General features: G+C 46.0%; 1 protein-coding gene across 2 annotated transcripts in view; it reads right to left on the bottom strand.

The window, feature by feature from the left end:
* The window catches only part of MAST1 (microtubule associated serine/threonine kinase 1), an 86,049-nt gene that overhangs the window by 46,830 nt on the left and 15,056 nt on the right, over positions 1-24,163 (bottom strand). For both annotated transcript variants that reach the window (XM_075272534.1, XM_075272535.1), the window contains exon 2: positions 403-431. In XM_075272534.1, coding sequence (XP_075128635.1) covers positions 403-431 — 29 coding nt within the window. The remainder of the gene's footprint in view (positions 1-402; positions 432-24,163) is intronic.

Here is a 24,163-nt window from a genome sequence, read left to right as displayed (position 1 = left end):
ATCAGTATCCAATCATCTATATACCTCTAGTGTATAGCCAGATCAGTATACAATAATCTATATACCTCTAGTGTATAGCCAGATCAGTATATAATAATCTATATACCTCTAGTGTATAGCCAGATCAGTATACAATAATCTATATACCTCTAGTGTATAGCCAGATCAGTATACAATAATCTATATACCTCTAGTGTATAGCCAGATCAGTATACAATAATCTATAAACTTCTAATGTATATCAATCTGTATATATGGTAATCTATATACTTCCATAGTTCTCTATATAATATAAGTGATATCCTACAGCCAGTCATAGAGGCATCCCGGACACTCCTTCCTCTATACCGCCATCCACTTACACATACATCCCCCATATGGACATAACCCTGGGGCACTTACCCGCTGCTTTTCCTGGGCAGGGGCAGATCCTGCAGAGACAAGAAATACAAGAGATTGTCAGAATAAACTATAGAAATATCCTTATATATAATTCTACAACATCAGGGGGCAATTCATCATTTCTGCAGTACCCAAGGTCACCAAGCTGCCCTTTGCGGCCCAGTATTAGCCCCAACCTCGACACAAAACAGAGAGAAACTGCGCATCTTAAGAAGAGAGAACTGGAGAACTTCATGACGGAACAACCTTAAGGTGGCAGCACCTGAAATGCTCTACTATTTAGGAAGGGGCTGAGTTGACAATCAGTTTCACAGTAGGCTGTAAAGCGAGATGGCTTCCTTTAGCATAGACTGCTGACATCTAGTGGTGAATATAATAAATGCAGTTTATTACAAATATTTTCGATATGTGTAATTTCACAGAAATCGTCTCTTAGTGGAAGGAAATTGATATATTGTCACATGTAAAAGCAATATATGCAATATGTCTGCCTATGAAATCACCCGCACGGACTGTGTAATCTGTTTCTTCAGTGCCCTTTAAGTTAAAATCTGTAATATTCCCATATTCCCAAACCTTGCAGCGTTGGATCTCAGTTTCTAGGGAGACGGGTAAGCGGCACAGAAAATGCTGAGACACTGGAGAGAGACCGGAGCCAAGAGGAAAACAGAGCAGGTGGCGATACGTGATGTCATCAGATATAGATCGGCTACACAATGCTTAAGGGGCAAGTGCCGCTCCCTGCTTGGCTTGTAATCCAATAGCAGTGTTTGTAAGAAATTTAAAGGGATTGTCCAGGAGTGTGAGAATATGATTTGATTTGATATGAGAATATATATATATATATATATATATATATATATATATATATATATATATATTGTCACGGAGCAAAGGTATACGTCTTCCTCCGGATGGTCTTTTGAATCAACACGGACGCAAGAGGTCGGGAGACAACAGCAATTTATTGTAATCCACAAAGTTAGTAGCTGGCGGCGGTCACATCAACCGTAATAACAATAAGTCCACAGAAGTCACAATCCAATGATAGCTTTGGTTCCTTGGTCCTGTAACTAAATCCTGGCTCTCTGCAGAGCTGTGCACAGGCCGGCTAACACATACTAACTGCTAGCTACAACTATATACTAAGACTGTTACACCTATATCTGTGGGTGGGAAGGGCTGAGTCACAGATCCTTCCCCCCTCACCTATACCAAGGAGAGCAGACTCCCTGTCTACTATCGACAATGCACCATCCAACATCTTCTTGGAGACACTGATCAGATTATCTCCACCCATTGTCCTCACTGGTCCTCACTAGTTAGAGGTATTTGCATACAATGTGCTAACACACTAGACCCTAATCAGCCAACTACACATTGATGTATATAACAGGTTAGAGAATACATTCCACATGAAATATATATTACACATTGCCTATAGTATAGACTCTAACCATCCCGTGACATATATATATATATATATATATATATATATATATATATATATGTATTGTGATGTACAATACAAGCAGCTGAATGTGGGCGGGGCTTGTGCAGTGTGATTGACAGCTCCGATCTAAGGTCCTGCACCATAGTCCTGTACTGGGAAAACACATCACTGTATCATATAGAGGCGTGATATAAAGCCCCTGGGCCACAGTGCAAAATCTGTACTAGGGCCCCTATCTACCTTGTGCCATGTTAAAGGGATTGTGTCACCAGAACTCAGCATATCACCCCAGCCCTGCAAACAGACATATTGGGGTCATCTGAATCATACAGTGTTCTTCCCTTGTTTCTCCATTGCTGAGATCTCCCTGTTTTTGCCATGATTGGCTCTTTGGCACAGTGAGGGCGTTTTCGCTTACATCTTTGGAGCAACTGTGGGCTTCTGGTGACACACTCCCTTTAAGAAATATATGACCAGAAATCAGGAATGACACTGCGCTGACTCCACAAGCATTTGATAAAAACCATGCACTTTATTGGATTCCAATTGATTTAATGGATTCCAAAACACTGGAATCCAATAAGGTGTGTGGAGTCAGCGCAGCGTCGTTCCCGAATTCTGGTCATATATTTCTGGTTTACCACCTACGTGTGTCGGGTTCTCCTGCTGCTCATCAGTACTCCGCCACTATTGTCGCAACACTCTGAAAGAACTATTGGAGTTGACAAGAAGTCAGTTGCTCGGTGTATTTATTTATTGCTTTATTACACTCCCTTTAAGGGGCCATTATAATGGAACTATGATATCATTTATTTTCAGTGGTCACTATGCACAGTACTTTATTAAAAGGGGCACTGTACATGATAAATGACTACAGGGTCACTATACATGGTACATTATTACAGGGTCACTATACATGGTACATTATTACAGGGGTCACTATACATGGTACATTATTACAGGGTCACTATACATGGTACATTATTACAGGGGTCACTATACATGGTACATTATTACAGGGTCACTATACATGGTACATTATTACAGGGGTCACTATACATGGTACATTATTACAGGGGTCACTATACATGGTACATTATTACAGGGTCACTATACATGGTACATTATTACAGGGTCACTATGCATGGTACTTTATTACAGGGTCACTATACATGGTACATTATTACAGGGTCACTATACATGGTACATTATTACAGGGGTCACTATACATGGTACATTATTACAGGGGTCACTATACATGGTACTTTATTACAGGGGTCACTATACATGGTACATTATTACAGGGTCACTATACATGGTACATTATTACAGGGGTTACTATACATGGTACATTATTACAGGGTCACTATGCATGGTAATTTATTACAGGGGTCACTATACATGGTACATTATTACAGGGGTTACTATACATGGTACATTATTACAGGGTCACTATACATGGTACATTATTACAGGGGTCACTATATATGGTACATTATTACAGGGTCACTATACATGGTACATTATTGCAGGGTCACTATACATGGTACATTATTACAGGGTCACTATACATGGTACATTATTACAGGGGTCACTATACATGGTACATTATTACAGGGGTCACTATACATGGTACATTATTACAGGGGTCACTATACATGGTACTTTATTACAGGGGTCACTATACATGGTACATTATTACAGGGTCACTATACATGGTACATTATTACAGGGTCACTATGCATGGTAATTTATTACAGGGGTCACTATACATGGTACATTATTACAGGGGTTACTATACATGGTACATTATTACAGGGTCACTATACATGGTACATTATTACAGGGGTCACTATATATGGTACATTATTACAGGGTCACTATACATGGTACATTATTGCAGGGTCACTATACATGGTACATTATTACAGGGTCACTATACATGGTACATTATTACAGGGGTCACTATACATGGTACATTATTACAGGGGTCACTATACATGGTACATTATTACAGGGGTCACTATACATGGTACATTATTACAGGGTCACTATACATGGTACATTATTACAGGGGTTACTATACATGGTACATTATTACAGGGTCACTATACATGATACATTATTACAGGGGTCACTATACATGGTACATTATTACAGGGTCACTATACATGGTACATTATTACAGGGTCACTATACATGGTACATTATTACAGGGTCACTATACATGGTACATTATTACAGGGGTCACTATACAAGGTACATTATTACAGGGGTCACTATACATGGTACATTATTACAGGGGTCACTATACATGGTACATTATTACAGGGGTCACTATACAAGGTACATTATTACAGGGTCACTATACATGGTACATTATTACAGGGTCACTATACATGGTACATTATTACAGGGGTTACTATACATGGTACATTATTACAGGGTCACTATACATGGTACATTATTACAGGGGTCACTATATATGGTACATTATTACAGGGTCACTATACATGATACATTATTACAGGGGTCACTATACAAGGTACATTATTACAGGGTCACTATACATGGTACATTATTACAGGGTCACTATACATGGTACATTATTACAGGGGTTACTATACATGGTACATTATTACAGGGTCACTATACATGGTACATTATTACAGGGGTCACTATATATGGTACATTATTACAGGGTCACTATACATGGTACATTATTACAGGGTCACTATACATGGTACATTATTACAGGGTCACTATACATGGTACATTATTACAGGGTCACTATACATGATACATTATTACAGGGTCACTATACAAGGTACATTATTACAGGGGTCACTATACATGGTACATTATTACAGGGGTCACTATACATGGTACATTATTACAGGGGTCACTATACAAGGTACATTATTACAGGGGTCACTATACATGGTACATTATTACAGGGTCACTATACATGGTACATTATTACAGGGTCACTATACATGATACATTATTACAGGGGTCACTATACATGGTACATTATTACAGGGTCACTATACATGGTACATTATTACAGGGTCACTATACATGGTACATTATTACAGGGTCACTATACATGGTACATTATTACAGGGGTCACTATACAAGGTACATTATTACAGGGGTCACTATACATGGTACATTATTACAGGGTCACTATACATGGTACATTATTACAGGGTCACTATACATGGTACATTATTACAGGGGTCACTGTCCAAGGTACATTATTAAAGGGGTCACTGTTAATGGTACATTATTACAGGGGTCACTATACATGGTACATTATTACAGGGGTCACTATACATGGTACATTATTACAGGGGTCACTATACATGGTACATTATTACAGGGGTCACTATACATGGTACATTATTACAGGGTCACTATACATGGTACATTACTACAGGGATCACTATGCATGGTACATTATTACAGGGTCACTATACATGGTACATTATTACAGGGGTCACTATACATGGTACATTATTACAGGGTCACTATACATGGTACATTATTACAGGGGTCACTATACATGGTACATTATTACAGGGGTCACTATACATGGTACATTATTACAGGGTCACTATACATGGTACATTATTACAGGGGTCACTATACATGGTACATTATTACAGGGGTCACTATACATGGTACATTATTACAGGGGTCACTATACATGGTACATTATTACAGGGGTCACTATACATGATACATTATTACAGGGGTCACTATGCATGGTAATTTATTACAGGAGTCACTATACATGGTACATTATTACAGGGGTCACTATGCATGGTACATTATTACAGGGTCACTATACATGGTACATTATTACAGGGGTTACTATACATGGTACATTATTACAGGGTCACTATACATGGTACATTATTACAGGGGTCACTATACATGGTACATTATTACAGGGTCACTATACATGATACATTATTACAGGGGTCACTATACATGGTACATTATTACAGGGTCACTATACATGGTACATTATTACAGGGGTCACTATACATGGTACATTATTACAGGGGTCACTATACATGGTACTTTATTACAGGGGTCACTATACATGGTACATTATTACAGGGGTCACTATACATGGTACATTATTACAGGGGTCACTATACATGGTACTTTATTACAGGGGTCACTATACATGGTACATTATTACAGGGTCACTATACATGGTACATTATTACAGGGTCACTATACATGGTACTTTATTACAGGGGTCACTATACATGGTGCATTATTACAGGGTCACTATACATGATACATTATTACAGGGGTCACTATGCATGGTAATTTATTACAGGGGTCACTATACATGGTACATTATTACAGGGGTCACTATACATGGTACATTATTACAGGTCACTATACATGGTGCATTATTACAGGGGTCACTATACATGATACATTATTACAGGGGTCACTATACATGGTACTTTATTACAGGGGTCACTATACATGGTACATTATTACAGGGTCACTATACATGGTACATTATTACAGGGGTCACTATACATGGTACATTATTACAGGGGTCACTATACATGGTACATTATTACAGGGTCACTATACATGGTACATTATTACAGGGGTCACTATACATGGTACATTATTACAGGGGTCACTATACATGATACATTATTACAGGGGTCACTATGCATGGTACTTTATTACAGGGTCACTATACATGGTACATTATTACAGGGGTCACTATACATGGTACATTATTACAGGTCACTATACATGGTACATTATTACAGGTCACTATACATGGTGCATTATTACAGGGTCACTATACATGATACATTATTACAGGGGTCACTATGCATGGTAATTTATTACAGGGGTCACTATACATGGTACATTATTACAGGGGTCACTATACATGGTTAGAGATGAGCGAACAGTGTTCTATCGAACTCATGTTCGATCGGATATTAGGCTGTTCGGCATGTTCGAATCGAATCGAACACCGCGTGGTAAAGTGCGCCATTACTCGATTCCCCTCCCACCTTCCCTGGCGCCTTTTTTGCTCCAATAACAGCGCAGGGTAGGTGGGACAGGAACTACGACACCGGTGACGTTGAGAAAAGTAGGCAAAACCCATTGGCTGCCGAAAACATGTGACCTCTAATTTAAAAGAACAGCGCCGCCCAGGTTCGCGTCATTCTGAGCTTGCAATTCACCGGGGACGGAGGTTTCCGTCCAGCTAGCTAGGGCTTAGATTCTGGGTAGGCAGGGACAGGCTAGGATAGGAAGGAGAAGACAACCACAACAGCTCTTGTAAGAGCTAAATTCCAGGGAGAAGCTTGTCAGTGTAACGTGGCACTGACGGGCTCAATCGCCGCAACCCAGCTTTCCCAGGATCCTGAATGGAATACACTGTCAGTGTATTCCCGTATACCCGATATATACCCCCGATACCCGTTCCAACGGTGTGCCCCCCCACCTTCACCCCAGAAATACCCTGCAAGTCCCCTAGCAATAGAATTGGGGCTATATACACCCACTATTTTTGCTACTGCCATATAGTGCCATTGTCTGACTCGGAATTCAAAGAATATATTGTGGTTACGTGCACCCACAATTTTTACTACTGGTATACAGTGCCAGTTTCTGACTGGTAATTCAAAGAATATATTGGGGTTATAAATACCCTCATTTCTTGCTACTGCCATATAGTGCCATTGTCTGACTGGGAATTCAAAGAATATATTGGGGTTACGTGCACCCACAATTTTTACTACTGGTATACAGTGCCATTGTCTGACTGGTAATTCAAAGAATATATTGGGGTTATAAATACCCTCATTTCTTGCTACTGGTATATAGTGCCAGTTTCTGACTGGGAATTCAAAGAATATATTGGGGTTACGTGCACCCACAATTTTTACTACTGGTATACAGTGCCATTGTCTGACTGGGAATTCAAAGAATATATTGGGGTTACGTGCACCCACAATTTTTACTACTGGTATACAGTGCCAGTTTCTGACTGGGAATTCAAAGAATATATTGGGAATACAAATACCCTCATTTCTTGCTACTGCCATATAGTGCCAGTGTCTGACTGGGAATTCAAAGAATATATTGGGGTTACGTGCACCCACAATTTTTGCTACTGGTATATAGTGCCAATTTCTAACTGGGAATTCAAAATGCGCAAGGCTCCCGGAAAGGGACGTGGACGAGGCCGTGAGCGAGGTCGGGGGAATGGTTCTGGGGAGCAAGGTAGCAGTGAAGCCACAGGGCGTCCCGTGCCTACTCCTGTGGGGCAGCAAGCATTGCGCCACTCCACAGTGCCAGGGTTGCTTGCCACATTAACTAAACTGCAGGGTACAAACCTTAGTAGGCCCGAGAACCAGGAACAGGTCTTGCAATGGCTGTCAGAGAACGCTTACAGCACATTGTCCAGCAGCCAGTCAGACTCTGCCTCCTCTCCTCCTATTACACAACAGTCTTGTCCTCCTTCCTCCCAAAATTCCCAAGCTTCACAGAACAATAACCCCAACTGTCCCTGCTCCCCAGAGCTGTTCTCCGCTCCTTTCATTGTCCCTCAACCTGCCTCTCCACGTCACGATTCCACGAACCTAACAGAGGAGCATCTGTGTCCAGATGCTCAAACACTAGAGTCTCCTCCATCTCCGTTCGATTTGGTGGTGGATGACCAGCAACCCACCCTCATCAACGATGATGTGACGCAGTTGCCGTCAGGGCATCCAGTTGACCGGCGCATTGTGCGGGAGGAGGAGATGAGACAGGAGTTGGAAGAGGAAGTGGTGGATGATGAGGACACTGACCCGACCTGGACAGGGGGGATGTCAAGCGGGGAAAGTAGTGTGGATATTGAGGCAAGTGCAGCACCAAAAAGGGTAGCTAGAGGCAGAGGCAGAGGTCAGCAGCTTAGGCGAAGCCAGGCCACACCCGGAATCTCCCAAGATGTTCCAGTTCGTACCCAGCCCCGAAAAACTCCCACCTCGAGGGCACGTTTCTCGAAGGTGTGGAGTTTTTTCAAGGAATGCGCCGAGGACAGATATAGTGTTGTCTGCACAATTTGCCTCTCGAAATTGATTAGGGGCTCTGAGAAGAGCAACCTGTCCACCACTTCAATGCGCCGTCATTTGGAATCCAAGCACTGGAATCAGTGGCAGGCAGCAACGGCAGGACAAAGGCCGCCTGCCGGTCACGCCACTGCCACTGCCTCTGCCACTGCCTCTGCCTCTGCCACTGCCACTGCTGACTGTGCTGGCGATGCACTCCAGAGGACGAGCCAGGACACCACTTCATCTGCCTCCGCCACTTTGTTGACTTCTCCCTCATCCTCCCCTGTTCCTGTCTTATCTCCTTCTCCTGCACCATCAAAGGCACCATCAGGCGCTTCTTTACAACAACCCACCATCTCTCAGACATTGGAGCGGCGGCAGAAATACACTGCTAACCACCCACACGCGCAAGCCTTGAACGCCAACATCGCTAAACTGCTGGCCCAGGAGATGTTGGCGTTCCGGCTTGTTGAAACTCCCGCCTTCCTGGACCTGATGGCAACTGCGGCACCTCGCTATGCCGTCCCTAGCCGTCACTACTTCTCCCGGTGTGCCGTCCCCGCCTTGCACCAGCACGTGTCACTCAACATCAGGCGGGCCCTTAGTTCCGCGCTTTGCACAAAGGTCCACTTGACCACCGACGCGTGGACAAGTGCATGCGGACAGGGACGCTACATTTAACTGACGGCACACTGGGTGAATGTAGTTGAGGCTGGGACTGCTTCCCAAACTGGCCCGGTGTACCTCGTCTCCCCGCCTAACATTCCTGGCAGGGACACGAGAAGAACACCCCCCTCCTCCTCCTCCTCTACCGCCTCCTCCTCCGCCACCGCCTCCTCCTCCGCCACCGCCTCCTCCTCCGCTGTTAGATTGACCCCAGCTACGAGTTGGAAACGTTGCAGCACTGGCGTTGGTAGACGTCAGCAGGCTGTGCTGAAGCTGATCAGCTTGGGGGACAGACAGCACACTGCCTCCGAGGTGCGGCGCATGTGCGCCCACTTTCGCAAGTCGACAGTAGCCGCTGCTAGCTTAAAATCTCTCCAGCAACGCCTGCATGTGCCACAACACCGGCTTTTGTGCGACGTCCCCACACGCTGGAACTCAACGTTTCAGATGTTGAATAGAGTGGTTGAGCAGCAGAGACCTTTGATGGAATACCAGCTACAAAACCCTAGGGTGCCACAAAGTCAGCTGCCTCAGTTTCACATCCATGAGTGGCCATGGATGAGAGACCTTTGTGACATCCTACGGGTGTTTGAGGAGTCCACAAGGAGGGTGAGCTCTGAGGATGCGATGGTGAGCCTTACAATCCCGCTCTTGTGTGTTCTGAGAGAATCCCTGATTGACATCAGGGATAACTCAGATCACACAGAGGAGTTAGGGATAGCATCCGATCCGTCACAGCTGGAGAGTAGGTCCACACATCTGTCCGCTTCATCGCGTTTAATGGAGGAGGAGGAGGAGGAGGAGGAGGAGGAAGAAGAGTTGTCCGATGATGTGATGGTGATACAGGAGGCTTCCGGGCAACTTCGAATCGTCCCATTGTTGCAGCGCGGATGGGTAGACATGGAGGATGAGGAGGAAATGGAGATTGAACTTTCCGGTGGGGCCAGAGGAGTCATGCCAACTAACACTGTGGCAGACATGGCTGAGTTCATGTTGGGGTGCTTTACAACCGACAAGCGTATTGTCAAAATCATGGAGGACAACCAGTACTGGATCTTTGCTATCCTTGACCCCCGGTATAAAAACAACATCTCGTCTTTTATTCCAGTAGAGGGGAGGGCCAATCGCATCAATGCTTGCCACAGGCAATTGGTGCAGAATATGATGGAGATGTTTCCAGCATGTGACGTTGGCGGCAGGGAGGGCAGTTCCTCCAGTAGGCGACCAAGTTCTCACCGGTCCACACAAACGAGGGGCACACTGTCTAAGGTCTGGGACACCTTGATGGCACCCCCTCGCCAAAGTGCCGCCACGGAGGGTCCTAGTGTCACCAGGCGTGAGAAGTATAGGCGCATGTTGCGGGAATACCTTTCCGACCACAGCCCTGTCCTCTCCGACCCCTCTGCGCCCTACACGTATTGGGTGTCGAAGTTGGACCTGTGGCTTGAACTTGCCCTATATGCCTTGGAGGTGCTGTCCTGTCCTGCCGCCAGCGTCCTATCTGAGAGGGTGTTCAGTGCAGCCGGTGGCATCATCACTGACAAGCGCACCCGTCTGTCAGCTGAGAGTGCCGACCGGCTCACTTTGATAAAAATGAACCACCACTGGATAGAGCCTTCATTTTTGTGCCCACCTGTGTAAAGCACCCCAACATGAAACTCCATGTCTGTACTCAACCTCTCCAATTCCTCCGCATCCTCATACTCATCCACCATAAGCGTTGCACAATTCTGCTAATACTAGGCTCCCTCCAACATGATTTCCCCCAACTCTGCTGGTTAGAGGCTCCCTCCACCCTGATTTCCACCAACTCTGCTGGTTAGAGGCTCCCTCCACCATGAATTTGCCCAAACTGGGCTGGTTAGAGGCTCCCTCCACCATGAATTGGTCCAAACTGGGGTTTTTAGAGGCTCCCTCCACCATGAATTTGCCAAAACTGGGCTGTTTAGAGGCTCCCTCCACCATGAATTGGTCCAAATTGGGGTTTTTAGAGGCTCCCTCCACCATGAATTTGCCCAAACTGGGCTGGTTAGAGGCTCCCTCCACCATGAATTGGTCCAAATTGGGGTTTTTAGAGGCTCCCTCCACCATGAATTGGTCCAAACTGGGCTGTTTAGAGGCTCCCTCCACCATGAATTGGTCCAAACTGGGGTTTTTAGAGGCTCCCTCCACCATGAATTGGTCCAAACTGGGCTGGTTAGAGGCTCCCTCCACCATGAATTGGTCCAAACTGGGTTTTTTAGAGGCTCCCTCCACCATGAATTGGTCCAAACTGGGGTTTTTAGAGGCTCCCTCCACCATGAATTGGTCCAAACTGGGGTTTTTAGAGGCTCCCTCCACCATGAATTTGCCCAAACTGGGCTGTTTAGAGGCTCCCTCCACCATGAATTGGTCCAAACTGGGTTTTTTAGAGGCTCCCTCCACCATGAATTGGTCCAAACTGGGGATTTTAGAGGCTCCCTCCACCATGAATTGGTCCAAACTGGGGTTTGTAGAGGCTCCCTCCACCATGAATTTGCCCAAACTGGGCTGTTTAGAGGCTCCCTCCACCATGAATTGGTCCAAATTGGGGTTTTTAGAGGCTCCCTCCACCATGAATTGGTCCAAACTGGGGTTTTTAGAGGCTCCCTCCACCATGAATTTGCCCAAACTGGGCTGTTTAGAGGCTCCCTCCAGCATGAATTGGTCCAAACTGGGGTTTTTAGAGGCTCCCTCCACCATGAATTGGTCCAAACTGGGGTTTTTAGAGGCTCCCTCCACCATGAATTGGTCCAAACTGGGGTTTTTAGAGGCTCCCTCCACCATGAATTGGTCCAAACTGGGCTGGTTAGAGGCTCCCTCCACCATGAATTTGCCCAAACTGGGCTGTTTAGAGGCTCCCTCCACCATGAATTGGTCCAAACTGGGCTGGTTAGAGGCTCCCTCCACCATGAATTGGTCCAAACTGGGGTTTTTAGAGGCTCCCTCCACCATGAATTGGTCCAAACTGGGCTGGTTAGAGGCTCCCTCCACCATGAATTGGTCCAAACTGGGTTTTTTAGAGGCTCCCTCCACCATGAATTGGTCCAAACTGGGGTTTTTAGAGGCTCCCTCCACCATGAATTGGTCCAAACTGGGGTTTTTAGAGGCTCCCTCCACCATGAATTTGCCCAAACTGGGCTGTTTAGAGGCTCCCTCCACCATGAATTGGTCCAAACTGGGCTGGTTAGAGGCTCCCTCCACCATGAATTTGCCCAAACTGGGCTGTTTAGAGGCTCCCTCCACCATGAATTGGTCCAAACTGGGTTTTTTAGAGGCTCCCTCCACCATGAATTGGTCCAAACTGGGCTGGTTAGAGGCTCCCTCCACCATGAATTGGTCCAAACTGGGTTTTTTAGAGGCTCCCTCCACCATGAATTGGTCCAAACTGGGGTTTTTAGAGGCTCCCTCCACCATGAATTGGTCCAAACTGGGCTGGTTAGAGGCTCCCTCCACCATGAATTGGTCCAAACTGGGTTTTTTAGAGGCTCCCTCCACCATGAATTGGTCCAAACTGGGGTTTTTAGAGGCTCCCTCCACCATGAATTGGTCCAAACTGGGGTTTTTAGAGGCTCCCTCCACCATGAATTTGCCCAAACTGGGCTGTTTAGAGGCTCCCTCCACCATGAATTGGTCCAAACTGGGCTGGTTAGAGGCTCCCTCCACCATGAATTTGCCCAAACTGGGCTGTTTAGAGGCTCCCTCCACCATGAATTGGTCCAAACTGGGCTGGTTAGAGGCTCCCTCCACCATGAATTTGCCCAAACTGGGCTGTTTAGAGGCTCCCTCCACCATGAATTGGTCCAAACTGGGCTGTTTAGAGGCTCCCTCCACCATGAATTGGTCCAAACTGGGGTTTTTAGAGGCTCCCTCCACCATGAATTGGTCCAAACTGGGGTTTTTAGAGGCTCCCTCCACCATGAATTGGTCCAAACTGGGGTTTTTAGAGGCTCCCTCCACCATGAATTTGCCCAAACTGGGCTGTTTAGAGGCTCCCTCCACCATGAATTGGTCCAAACTGGGTTTTTTAGAGGCTCCCTCCACCATGAATTGGTCCAAACTGGGGTTTTTAGAGGCTCCCTCCACCATGAATTGGTCCAAACTGGGGTTTTTAGAGGCTCCCTCCACCATGAATTTGCCCAAACTGGGCTTTTTAGAGGCTCCCTCCACCATGAATTGGTCCAAATTGGGGTTTTTAGAGGCTCCCTCCACCATGAATTGGTCCAAACTGGGGTTTTTAGAGGCTCCCTCCACCATGAATTTGCCCAAACTGGGCTGTTTAGAGGCTCCCTCCAGCATGAATTGGTCCAAACTGGGGTTTTTAGAGGCTCCCTCCACCATGAATTGGTCCAAACTGGGGTTTTTAGAGGCTCCCTCCACCGTGAATTGGTCCAAACTGGGGTTTTTAGAGGCTCCCTCCACCATGAATTGGTCCAAACTGGGCTGGTTAGAGGCTCCCTCCACCATGAATTTGCCCAAACTGGGCTGTTTAGAGGCTCCCTCCACCATGAATTGGTCCAAACTGGGCTGGTTAGAGGCTCCCTCCACCATGAATTGGTCCAAACTGGGTTTTTTAGAGGCTCCCTCCACCATGAATTGGTCCAAACTGGGGTTTTTAGAGGCTCCCTCCACCATGAATTGGTCCAAACTGGGCTGTTTAGAGGCTCCCTCCACCATGAATTGGTCCAAACTGGGGTTTTTAGAGGCTCCCTCCACCATGAATTTGCCCAAACTGGGCTGTTTAGAGGCTCCCTCCACCATGAATTGGTCCAAATTGGGGTTTTTAGAGGCTCCCTCCACCATGAATTTGCCCAAACTGGGCTGGTTAGAGGCTCCCTCCACCATGAATTGGTCCAAACTGGGTTTTTTAGAGGCTCCCTCCACCATGAATTGGTCCAAACTGGGGTTTTTAGAGGCTCCCTCCACCATGAATTGGTCCAAACTGGGCTGGTTAGAGGCTCCCTCCACCATGAATTGGTCCAAACTGGGTTTTTTAGAGGCTCCCTCCACCATGAATTGGTCCAAACTGGGGTTTTTAGAGGCTCCCTCCACCATGAATTTGCCCAAACTGGGCTGTTTAGAGGCTCCCTCCACCATGAATTGGTCCAAATTGGGGTTTTTAGAGGCTCCCTCCACCATGAATTTGCCCAAACTGGGCTGGTTAGAGGCTCCCTCCACCATGAATTGGTCCAAACTGGGCTGGTTAGAGGCTCCCTCCACCATGAATTGGTCCAAATTGGGGTTTTTAGAGGCTCCCTCCACCATGAATTGGTCCAAACTGGGCTGTTTAGAGGCTCCCTCCACCATGAATTGGTCCAAACTGGGGTTTTTAGAGGCTCCCTCCACCATGAATTGGTCCAAACTGGGCTGGTTAGAGGCTCCCTCCACCATGAATTGGTCCAAACTGGGTTTTTTAGAGGCTCCCTCCACCATGAATTGGTCCAAACTGGGTTTTTTAGAGGCTCCCTCCACCATGAATTGGTCCAAACTGGGTTTTTTAGAGGCTCCCTCCACCATGAATTGGTCCAAACTGGGCTGGTTAGAGGCTCCCTCCACCATGAATTGGTCCAAACTTGGCTGTTTAGAGGCTCCCTCCACCATTAATTGGTCCAAACTCTGCTGGTTAGAGGCTCAATCCACCCTGATTTTCAAAACAAATGTTGGTGCCAACCTCAACTTACTACAAGGGCCAAATTCACTGCTGGTGACAAGCTCTCCTCACTGCAAGTGCCAAATACACATGTTTCAAGGTGTTTTCCTACTGTCAGAGAGGTGGTATTGAGTGTGTAAAGTGTGTAGTTGTTAGGCTGTGATGTTGGGGTAATAGAGGGTCTTTGGTGTGTTAGATGCCCCCAGACATGCTTCCCCTGCTGTCCCAGTGTCATTCCAGAGGTGTTGGCATCATTTCCTGTGGTGTCATAGTGGACTTGGTGACCCTCCAGACACGGATTTGGGTTTCCCCCTTAACGAGTTTATGTTCCCCATAGACTATAATGGGGTTCGAAACCCGTTCGAACACACGAACAGTGAGCGGCTGTTCGATTCGAATTTCGAACCTCGAACATTTTAGTGTTCGCTCATCTCTATACATGGTACATTATTACAGGGGTCACTATACATGGTACATTATTACAGGGTCACTATACATGGTACATTATTACAGGGGTCACTATACATGGTACATTATTACAGGGTGACTATGCATGGTACTTTATTACAGGGGTTACTATACATGGTACATTATTACAGGGTCACTATACATGGTACATTATTACAGGGTCACTATACATGGTACATTATTACAGGGGTCACTATACATGGTACATTATTACAGGGTCACTATACATGGTACATTATTACAGGGGTCACTATACATGGTACATTATTACAGGGGTCACTATACATGGTACATTATTACAGGGTCACTATACATGGTACATTATTACAGGGTCACTATACATGGTACATTATTACAGGGGTCACTATACATGGTACATTATTACAGGGTGACTATGCATGGTACTTTATTACAGGGGTTACTATACATGGTACATTATTACAGGGTCACTATACATGGTACATTATTACAGGGTCACTATACATGGTACATTATTACAGGGGTCACTATACATGGTACATTATTACAGGGTCACTATACATGGTACATTATTACAGGGGTCACTATACATGGTACATTATTACAGGGGTCACTATACATGGTGTATTATTACAGGGGTCACTATACATGGTACATTATTACAGGGTCACTATACATGGTACATTATTACAGGGTGACTATGCATGGTACTTTATTACAGGGGTTACTATACATGGTACATTATTACAGGGTCACTATACATGGTACATTATTACAGGGTCACTATACATGGTACATTATTACAGGGGTCACTATACATGGTACATTATTACAGGGTCACTATACATGGTACATTATTACAGGGGTCACTATACATGGTACATTATTACAGGGTCACTATACATGGTACATTATTACAGGGGTCACTATACATGGTGTATTATTACAGGGGTCACTATACATGGTACATTATTACAGGGTCACTATACATGGTACATTATTACAGGGGTCACTATACATGGTGTATTATTACAGGGGTCACTATACATGGTACATTATTACAGGGGTCACTATACATGGTACATTATTACAGGGTCACTGTACATGGTGCATTATTACAGGGGTCACTATACATGGTACTTTATTACAGGGTCACTATACATGGTACATTATTACAGGGTCACTATACATGGTACATTATTACAGGGTCACTACATATGGTACATTATTACAGGGGTCACTATACATGGTACATTATTACAGGGTCACTATACATGGTACCTTATTACAGGGTCACTATACATGGTACATTATTACAGGGGTCACTATGCATGGTACATTATTACAGGGTCACTATACATGGTACATTATTACAGGGTCACTATACATGGTACATTATTACAGGGTCACTATACATGGTACATTATTACAGGGGTCACTATACATGGTACATTATTACAGGGTCACTGTACATGGTACATTATTACAGGGGTCACTATACATGGTACATTATTACAGGGTCACTATACATGGTACATTATTACAGGGGTCACTATACATGGTACATTATTACAGGGTCACTATACATGATACATTATTGCAGGGTCACTATACATGGTGCATTATTACAGGGTCACTATACATGGTACATTATTACAGGGTCACTATACATGATACATTATTGCAGGGTCACTATACATGGTACATTATTACAGGGGTCACTATACATGGTACATTATTACAGGGGTCACTGTGCATGGTACATTATTACAGGGGTCACTATACATGGTACATTATTACAGGGTCACTATACATGATACATTATTGCAGGGTCACTATACATTGTATATTATTACAGGGTCACTATACATGGTACATTATTACAGGGGTCACTGTGCATGGTACATTATTACAGGGGTCACTATACAAGGTACATTATTACAGGGTCACTATACATGGTACATTATTACAGGGGTCACTATACATGGTGTATTATTACAGGGGTCACTATACATGGTACATTATTACAGGGTCACTATACATGGTACATTATTACAGGGGTCACTATACATGGTACATTATTACAGGTCACTATACATGGTACATTATTACAGGGTCACTATACATGGTACATTATTACAGGGGTCACTATACATGGTACATTATTACAGGGTCACTATACATGGTACATTATTACAGGGTCACTATACATGGTACATTATTACAGGGTCACTATACATGGTACATTATTACAGGGTCACTATACATGGTACATTATTACAGGGTCACTATACATGGTACATTATTACAGGGTCACTATACATGGTACATTATTACAGGGTCACTATACATGGTACATTATTACAGGGTCACTGTGCATGGTACATTATTACAGGGTCACTATACATGGTACAATATTACAGGGGTCACTATACATGGTACATTATTACAGGGGTCACTATACATGGTACATTATTACAGGGTCACTATACATGGTACATTATTACAGGGTCACTATACATGGTACATTATTACAGGGGTCACTATACATGGTACATTATTACAGGGCCTCACTCCCACACTCTCGGGAACACACAACATGCAAAACTACCAGGCCCCAAACCTTGATTGGGCCCTATATAAAATATACCATTATTCTATATGGCAAAGGGCCCTCTTCTGTAAGGTTATATGGGCAAATCGAGTGGGGCATAAAATACCCTAAGAATAATGTTGGGATGTCTGGATCAGCATAACCTCACAGCACAGGTCATACCAGTAAGAGCCATGTCGTCCCTATACACTGCTACGCCACGGCACCCAGGGACAGTGCCCATCTAGGTCCGACCATACTGGGGCAAGGCTCACGTCTGCTAATTTTTTTACTTTTATCCTTGCCATAAACGTCAATAGATCACATGGCCGTCATACTTCTGGAAAGTTCTGGGGAATGTTCTTGGAGCCGTTTACGTGACGTCGGTGAGAACCACCACAAGAACAGAGCCCATATGGTGAGAACAGGCGCTAAAATCCGTGTGTATAAATAATGTATATCTAATTTTACTTCTATGACTTGCCACAGACGTTGCGGGAGAGATGACATGTGTGGTGCAATGTTTACAGCGCCAGCAGCTTATTTTGGGAGGGGCTACAGATGATTGACAGCTCCGCTCTACCATATTACAGGACTGATGTCGCTGCCACATGGTGCGGCGCAGACACATCACACACGACCAGTCACAATACAGACACCTATTTTGGCTGATTCCCGGTAAATAGAGAAGATTTAAGAAAACAGAAGTAAATAGAGCTTGGCAGTCAATGAGGAGTCTAATGCCCAAAAAACAGGAAAATACCCAGTAGGTGCCGCCAGGGAGCGGGATAGTAACGTACGGGCTGTCACAATACTCCAACATGTATCATGCAGTGAATCTACGGATAAACTACATTTCCCATGATTCATCTGTCTGCATTCACTCTCTGTGTACCCCTCCTTTCTCCCCTGCAATGAAATCTCAGGTCCAAATCTAAATCACTCCCAAATCCGAGGTCACATGCTGCTGTAATGTTTTGTTTGCTGGCTGCACTGCTAACAGGGAGGTGTCATGAGCTTGCAAACTAAATATCACAGCTGACCTGAAAATAAATCAATTCTAAAGGTGCTGAACCTAAACAGGATATAAATTAGGAAGTGTCCTTCGGCAAGCTGGTGGGTGGGCTTTGACTGTTGGATTGACAGAACACTGTAAAGAAACTCTACATATATAGGCATTGCCTTTACCGTGAGAGATTATTTATTATCATTACTAGAAACATATAATAATGCAGATGATTTATACACAGTCAATGAATATTACATTACACAGGTTTGGAGAACACTTACACCCTGCCAGGATTGACAATGGACTTGCTGTAAGCTCAATGTTATCTTTGTGTTTCAATAGAGAGATAACACAATTGTCTGCCCAGACCAGGAGAGAACAGCTCTGAAATAAATACAGTGTACACCGCCCCCCTCCCCTCCAGAGAGCAGGGAGCCAAGTCGTCTGTCCTGCATCAGAGGAGTCTTGACAACAATGTGTAAACAAATGAAGCAGCATTGCTAAAGCAATATACTCAGGAAAGCTCTTGAATTGACATAAGATAGCAGTATAGAATCCTTGAGATGGGAATATCCCTTTAAAGGTAAGAGTGCGCGGTCAGGTATACAGGCATTGCCAACATGATGTCACCTATAAGACAATTCCAACCTGAACTTCCACTATAGATGTTAGGAGCCATCGGACAGGCCCCCCGCCAGCTCTTACCCAGCACTATAGTGCATTCACCGTGCTAAGATTTTATAACTAGAAAGGAACATCTCAGCCAGACATTAGAAGGTTTGCCGTAAATGAACCTCATGGCGTCATCTTCCCCCGATGACAAGGGAGCAATAATCTTCTTGGAATCAATAGCTCTGTGTCATCCCTCCGGCCTGCTACTACTCAGCTGCTGGCTGGTGCAGGCTCTTCTGTCAGTGCTAGATTTTGCTCCCTTGCCAATTTCCTGGGCTGCAGCAGACTACCTATTACCGTCCGCCCGGAGAGGCGTCTCGGAGCAGCGTTCAGCCTGTTTACAAGGATGTGCTCCAGAGCGTGAATCTAAGAGGTGCAGCAATTGTCAGAGCTCACTACTACACTGCACTGCAGCACAATGGCAGCTAAGATATTAGGAATTTCTACTTTATCTACGCTCCACAGTAAATACAAGGCCATGGGTCGCCCTCTACAATGTATGCAAGGCCATGGGTCGCCTTCTACAACCATGCATACCTCCCAACTTTTGAAGAACTGAAAGAGGGACAAAATGTGTGGCACGCATAGTGCGCCGCGGCAAATTTAGCTCCACCCACTTTTATGTTGACTTCGCCCATTCTCATTCATTTTTCATGTGCCCGCACAGAGTATAATCCTCCTACAGTCACCCATAAATTATGTCTCCCCCAGTTTCATATACACCCATCATCTGCCCCCAGTTGCATGTCCCCTCCAGCTCTGCCCCCAGTTTCATGTCCTCTCCATCTCTGCCCCCAGATTCATGTCCCCCATCTCTGCCCCCAGATTCATGTCCCCCCATCTCTGCCCCTAGATTCATGTCCCCCCATCTCTTCCCCCAGATTCATGTCCTCTCCATCTCTGCACCCAGATTCATGTCCCCCCATCTCTGCCCCCAGAGTCATGTCCCCCCATCTCTGCCCCCAGATTCATGTCCCCCCATCTCTGCCCCCAGATTCATGTCCCCCCATCTCTTCCCCCAGATTCATGTCTTCTCCATCTCTGCACCCAGATTCATGTCCCCCCATCTCTGCCCCCAGAATCATGTCCCCCCATCTCTGCCCCCAGATTCATGTCCCCCATCTCTGCCCCCAGATTCATGTCCCCCCATCTCTGCCCCCAGATTCATGTCCCCCATCTCTTCCCCCAGATTCATGTCCTCTCCATCTCTGCCCCCAGAATCATGTCCCCCCATCTCTGCCCCCAGATTCATGTCCCCCCATCTCTGCCCCCAGATTCATGCCCTCTCCATCTCTCCCCACAGATTCCTGTCCCCCCATCTCTGCCCCCAGATTCATGTCCCTCCATCTCTGCCCCCAGATTCCTGTCCCCCCATCTCTTCCCCCAGATTCATGTCCCCCCATCTCTGCCCCCAGATTCATGTCCCCCCATCTCTGCCCCCAGATTAATGTTCCCCCATCTCTGCCCCCAGATTCATGTCCTCCCATCTCTGCCCCCAGATTCATGTCCCCCCATCTCTGCCCCCAGATTAATGTTCCCCCATCTCTGCCCCCAGATTCATGTCCCCCCATCTCTTCCCCCAGATTCATGTCCCCCATCTCTTCCCCCAGATTCATGTCCCTCATCTCTGCACCCAGATTCATGTCCCCCATCTCTGCCTCCAGATTCATGTCCCCCATCTCTTCCCCCAGATTCATGTCCCTCATCTCTGCACCCAGATTCATGTCCCCCCATCTCTGCCCCAGAATCATGTCCCCCATCTCTGCCCCCAGTTTCATGTCCCCCCATCTTTGCCTCCAGATTCATGTCCCCCCATCTCTGCCCCCAAAATCATGTCCCCACATCTCTGCCCCCAGTGTCATGCCGTTCCCTCCTTCATCTGTCCCCAATTTCATGTTCCACCTCAATGTCTACACACAAAAACCACTTACACTCACCTTTTCCTCTCTCCCCCGCCGCTCTCTCCGCAGTCTCGCTAACACAGTTGTAGGTGCGATGTGACATAATCACATCGCGCCTACACAGCCACTAGCCGGAGTGCAGTGACAGCTCCTTGCTTCAGCCGCATATGTATTCAACTCAGATCTGCGTCCTCCAGACGCAGATCTGAGTTGAAATTGGGACATACCTCCCTCCAACCGTGACCGCGGGACACGTCACCGAAATCGTGAATGTCCCGCGGAAATCAGGACGGTTGGGAGGTATGACCATGTATGACCGCAAATATGGCCTTTATTACTGATCCAACTGCTTTGCCACACCAACAGTGACTCATTACAATAACAGTCTCAATGGCACCTCAGGTGCCAGCTACAATGCCTGGTAGAGGTTCAACACTATGGGAGAATTTAACACATTGGTCGGCCCCATGCAAAGGTTTCATAAGTGGAGCGCCCCTATTACCTCCACTTACATATACCTGGCCTGAACAAATTATAATAACCCCCTTCGATGCCCCCACATAATACAATGCCCCTGCAGTGGCATCACACATTAACCTGCCCCCACAGTATAAAGTTGTGTGAAAAGTGTTGCGAGAAAAGATGCAATACGTTTTTTCCCACCCTATGTGGGACTCTAGCCTGAAAGGAGAAAGTCCAGGCACGAGATATGTAAATGCAGCAGCTTGCCACAAGGCATCACGGTCCCGGTTTAGATACGGTTTTGTTTTTCTAGTCCTTATTGCTCTGGATCTTCTCCATTACTTACATTATGCACTTGAATAATTTTCCAGTTTCTCCCATAAGGCCTTTCAATATGCAAATGTAAGGCGCCTCAGGTATCGGCGCACAGAATAAATTTGTCGATAAAGCATTATCAGGCTTGAATGACAGCTAGACCCGGATGGTAGATGAATCTTCACGATCGGGGAAGCTGGTGCCCGGTGTAGCAGCGAGCGGCTGCCCATCCTGCACATCATTATCTAGGTTCATTGCATATGGATGGCCTACAATGGCGGTAAGAAGCCTTCTGCATATTCATGTGAGCCTGCTGAGAGACCCGAGCGAGCCGCCTGCCTCTCATAGTCTCATGGGAAATGTAGTTTTTATAGCTGCTGGCAAAACTAGTCTATGGTGGCTTACTGCCTGGTCTGCTGACATCACGTCAGGTTGTCAGGATGTTTTTCGCATTAACATTTAATGATCTTAGCAGAATTTGATTAAAGGCGGAGTGCGAATCAGAACCCAATGCCGCACTGTCATTATGTCATAGACCAGTAGTCACCAAAATCCTTTAGGAAGTCATGTCACCCATCGTGATGTGGCCAACAACTGCCCCGTGTAATGAAAGAGGAAGGAAGGGGGTGAGGGGAGTTAGTGCTCATACACAGTGGGGTGCACGAGAGGGCCACAATTAAGGACCTGGTGACATGTGAGTGACATCACTGGGCCATTTCCAGCTGCAGGTCACATATAGGTCTCAGCGGTCACATGCGGCACGGAGGATGCCACGTTCCGTGGTCAAATAGACACAGAAGCACTGGGAACAGGTGAATATAAACATATATTTAACGAGCATCTGCCCGGGGGATGTTTGTAGGAGCCGACCTGCGTATACATATACAATGGGTGTTGCCAATAATCCACCTGCTCCCACACCTTGGCTCTGCGACATCTATGTATATGCGTAGTATACGCAGGTGCGGTGCGGCCCCACTAATTCCGCCCCCCTCCACTTACCCCCTGTGCGGCACCCACCTCTGGCGCATCCCAGGCAGCCCACAGACCTCTAAGTGCCCCCCACAACCCTCCTCCAGCGGGCCCCCGCCCCCCCCCCCCTCACTCCCGTCAGGTTGCAGACCTGATACCCCCATCGTACTCACAGAGTATGTTGAGCCAATAGATGCTGCCAACATTTCCACAAGTGTCACTCCCCGCTGGCAGAGGCTGAACACTAATTAGCCACAGCCGACACACCCAATACACTCCGCGGGGTCCCACAGCAAAGCTGGTGGCGTCAGGCTGGACCGTCGCGTTGCACACTGTGCGGGGTGAGCCTATATAGCACCGCCCACACACTCATGCGATCCTATCGGAGAACGGCTGAAGGACCTGAGATGACGTCATCTCAGGTCCTTTAGCCCAGTGTGAACATGAATTCGGTGGTAGCGGTCACGAGGTACGGGCATTTAGCCGCCTAATAAGTAGTCTAT

Source organism: Leptodactylus fuscus, chromosome 5 (assembly GCF_031893055.1).
Source record: "Leptodactylus fuscus isolate aLepFus1 chromosome 5, aLepFus1.hap2, whole genome shotgun sequence".
Taxonomy (NCBI): Eukaryota; Metazoa; Chordata; class Amphibia; order Anura; family Leptodactylidae; genus Leptodactylus; species Leptodactylus fuscus.
This window is presented reverse-complemented; position numbering and strand designations above follow the sequence as displayed.